The sequence below is a fragment of the Apodemus sylvaticus genome, chromosome 3 (assembly GCF_947179515.1).
Source record: "Apodemus sylvaticus chromosome 3, mApoSyl1.1, whole genome shotgun sequence".
Taxonomy (NCBI): domain Eukaryota; kingdom Metazoa; phylum Chordata; class Mammalia; order Rodentia; family Muridae; genus Apodemus; species Apodemus sylvaticus.
Genome location: NC_067474.1, coordinates 56,077,678 through 56,081,459, shown reverse-complemented (window position 1 = coordinate 56,081,459; position 3,782 = coordinate 56,077,678). Strand labels below are relative to the sequence as shown.

At 51.8% G+C, this 3,782-nt stretch overlaps 1 protein-coding gene across 1 annotated transcript; it reads left to right on the top strand.

The window, feature by feature from the left end:
* The first annotated feature begins 656 nt into the window (after nucleotides 1-656).
* Nucleotides 657-1,780, top strand: Ccl21 (C-C motif chemokine ligand 21). Its single transcript, XM_052176306.1, has 4 exons — nucleotides 657-803; nucleotides 892-1,012; nucleotides 1,120-1,302; nucleotides 1,385-1,780. Exons 1-4 carry the CDS (start codon nucleotides 737-739, stop codon nucleotides 1,413-1,415), a joined length of 402 nt encoding a protein of 133 aa, XP_052032266.1. The 5' UTR covers nucleotides 657-736; the 3' UTR covers nucleotides 1,416-1,780.
* Nucleotides 1,781-3,782: the final 2,002 nt, after the last annotated feature.

Sequence of the window (3,782 nt, the reverse complement as noted above, 5' to 3'; positions counted from 1 at the left end):
AATAGGACAATTGTGTAATTATATTATAATCTCAAAAGCTAAAAGAAATAATAATAAATAAAACATAAGGGGAGAGATGGCTTGGCACTTAAGAAAAGTGCTGCTCTTGCAGAGGGCCTGAGTTCAGTTCCCCGCACCCTCACCCACCACTGACACCCACAGTCACACAGAAATACATTGTTTTTAAAAGGAGAAGAAACTTTCATGGGCTTGGCTCTGGTAACGATCTTTTCAATGTGATGCTGTGGTAGTAACACCGCAGCTAATAGTGGAAGGGGGGGACGTTGGACTTCACAAAACTTTTAAATTTTGCGCACTCCTATCAGGAAACCCACACAGAATGAGAGGATGCATTTGCACATTGTGTGTCTAAATTAAGGCCTATTGTCAGGGACATGTAAAGAACTCCTAATCATTAGCTGGGTGATTACGTGCTGAAAGGAGGTGAGATGTGTGGGGCCTGAGGGGCAGTGAGGAAGCAACCGTGCTCTGGGGACAGTGGCTGGAAGGACCAGGGAGAGATGAAGAGCAGTGTAGCTAGGAGCTAGAGACGCTCACAGTAATCACAGTAATACCATCTGATCCAACTCACAGGAAAAGGAGGGGGAGCGAGGGAAGCGAAAGTCTCAGACTGCATAAATAGGCAGCAAGCCAGTCGCAGCCCACACACAGACCCCAACTTGCGGCTGTCCATCTCACCTACAGCTCTGGTCTCATCCTCAACCCAACCACAACCATGGCGCAGATGCTGGCTCTGAGCCTCCTTAGCCTGGTCCTGGCTCTCTGCATCCCCTGGACCCAAGGTACCAAGAAGGGCGAGGCTTTAGCTAGGGAAGGGGGCCATAGAGACATCTTATAAGCTGCCGCTGGGTCTGTGCACCTACCTTGCAGGCAGTGATGGAGGGGGTCAGGACTGCTGCCTTAAGTACAGCCAGAAGAAGATTCCCTACAGTATTGTCCGAGGCTACAGGAAGCAAGAACCAAGCTTAGGCTGCCCCATCCCAGCAATCCTGTGAGTGTACCCGCCCGCCCTCCCGAAGGGCTGGGTACAGGCTGGTGGTTAAGTTGGGGATGTGTGGTGGGCCAGACTAAGAAAGCTTGCTGCCCTCCAACCCTCAGGTTCTTGCCCCGGAAGCAGTCTCAGCCTGAGCTATGCGCAAACCCTGCGGAAGGCTGGGTGCAGAAGCTGATGCGACGTCTGGACCAGCCTCCAGCCCCGGGGAAACAAGGCACAGGGTGCAGGAAGAACCGAGGAACCTCTAAGTCTGGAAAGAAAGGAAAGGGCTCCAAGGGCTGCAAGGGGTGAGGCCACCGAAGGGATGGGAGGGGAGCACAGTGGTGTCTCCCTCCACCTGCCTCTCACACTTCTCTTCTGCCCTCCTAGGACTGAACAGACACAGAATCCACGAGGGTAGCCCAGTGAGCCGCCTGGAGCCCGGGAGGTCCTCCACGAATTCAAGCCCAGTGCTTCACGGTCCAACAGGCAAAGAGGGAGCTAGAAAACAAAGACTCGGGGGACCCAGCGCAGCCACCTCGTGCTGGCCCTGTCACACCCCTGCCCTGCTTCAACCATCACATCTGCACGGCCATCCCTTTCTTCCATGGCGGAGCTGCCTTCCCTGGGATAGACCTAGAGAGTCAGAAGAAGGAGACAGCAGGACTGTCCCCTCTAGGAGGTCACTCAGGTCCCCAGACCTGAGCCTGCTCTCCATGGCACCCTCCCCTCGTCCTTGCACCTATGATTTATACCTAACTGAATAAAATGCTCGTCCAGCCTCAACCCGAATTCCTCAGTTCCTGGTGTGTGTGTGTGTATGTGTGTGTGTGTGCGTGTGCGTGTGTGAGTGTATGTGTATAGGTGTGTGTGTATATGTGTGTGTGTGTATATATATATGTGTGTGTGTGTGTGTGTGTGTGTGCATGTGTGTGTATATGTGTGCATCTGTGTATGTGCATGTATGTGTGTATATGTGTATGTATGTGTGTATGTGTGTATGTGCATGTATGTATGTGTGTGTATATGTGTGCATGTGTGTATGTGTGCATGTGTGTGCATGTGTATGTTGTATTCACATTTGAATGGGGACATGGAAAGGTCAGAGGAAGATACCAGGAGTCTTTCTCTATAGCTCCCAACTTTTTTTAAGACACCCCCTCATTTGAAGCTGGGGTCCACACTGCGATCAGCCGGGCAGCCAGCTGATGGATGCCCCTGTCTCCACCCTGTCATCCTGGGGTTGTGGGAACATGCAGCTGTGCTTGACATGGGTGTTTGGGGATTTGAACCCAGGTCCTTTTGATTTCACAGCAAGTGCTCTTATCCCCTGAGTCCTCCCCTCTAGTTTCTTCTTCTTAGAGAGGAGACCCTCCTATCCCCAGGCAGAGGCTAAGCAAAACCACTGATGAGCCATGACGCTGTGGGAAGGCAGGGGGCAGAGCCTGGAGGATGAGTGAGCCACGAGGGACACACGGCCTTCCCAGAGCCCAAGCTGGCCGCAGCCTTTCCTGCTTACATAGTCATCCCAGCATCTGCATGGCCCTCACTCCGCATGGGGCCGATGAGGACAAGGGGCCCTGCTAGTCTTTGTGCAATCAGGGGTGACCTTAGCCTACAAACTCAGATGCGAACAGCATATTACAAAATGCCATACATTATAAAGTGTCTCTCTGGGCCGGGCGGTGGTGACGCACGCCTGTAATCCCGGCACTCTGGGAGGCAGAAGCAGGCGGACTTCTGAGTTCGAGGCCAGCCTGGTCTACAGAGTGAGTTCCAGGACAGCCAGGGCTATGCAGAGAAACCCTGTCTCGAAAAAACCAAATCCAAAAAACTGAACAAAATAAATAAATAAAGTGTCTCTTTAATTTGTGTGATTCCTACTCCAAGGCCCTATACCAGAATGCTAGCAAAAAACTTGAGATTCTCACTCCTAAGGGAATCCCCCTCTCAGGCTGTACAGAGTTCCTGGACCACTGAGCCCAGGTGAGACCTCCCACCTGCACCCATCAACCCCACAGCCAGCCCATCTTGGGACGCAGCCAAGGAAACTCTGACCCCTGTGGCCCCCACGGGTCATGCCTCTTCAGATATGTGCCAAATTTGAGAGGTGGGAATTCTGACGGTAGAGCCACTGAACTTTGACCTTAGTGCCTCCCCAGACCCCTAAAGCTATATGCCTGTCACTTTCCTAGCTACCAGTGATTAGAGCCCGGTGTCCACAGTGGCTGGACCTACAGGACTTTCACCTCTGCAGTCTGGAGAAGCCCCTCCCTGGCCCGGCCTTCCAGGTTACTCCCTCTTCCCCAGGGTTACTTTAGAGTCAGACATTTACAAAAGGCAAAGGGGCCTTTCATATCTGGAACCCTTTATTCCCAGTCCTGCCCGAACTCAAGTCTGCTCTAAAGCAAGAGGAAAATCAGGCAGAAGCAACACCTCTCCGGGCCTGTTGGTCCAGTACTGTAATCCTACTTGGAAGGCTGAGACAGGAGGATGACACAGCCTGCCTGGCTGCAAGAGAAGTTCAAGGTTAGCCTAAAAAAGACAGCCCAACTTTTTAAAAGAATTCTTTTAAGTAAAAACCATGGCTGGGGATATAGCTGAGTTGTAGAATGCACATTTATAACGCGAGAAACCCTGGACTTCATATCCAGTAGCAAAGGAAAAAAAAGGAGGCGAGAAGAGGAGAAGTTCACTGACTGACTCGCCGTGGCTATGTGACTGGTGCCTGCCTCAAGCCCTGCTCTCCATTACCACACAATCCTTTTTATTCTTTTTTTCTTCAGGG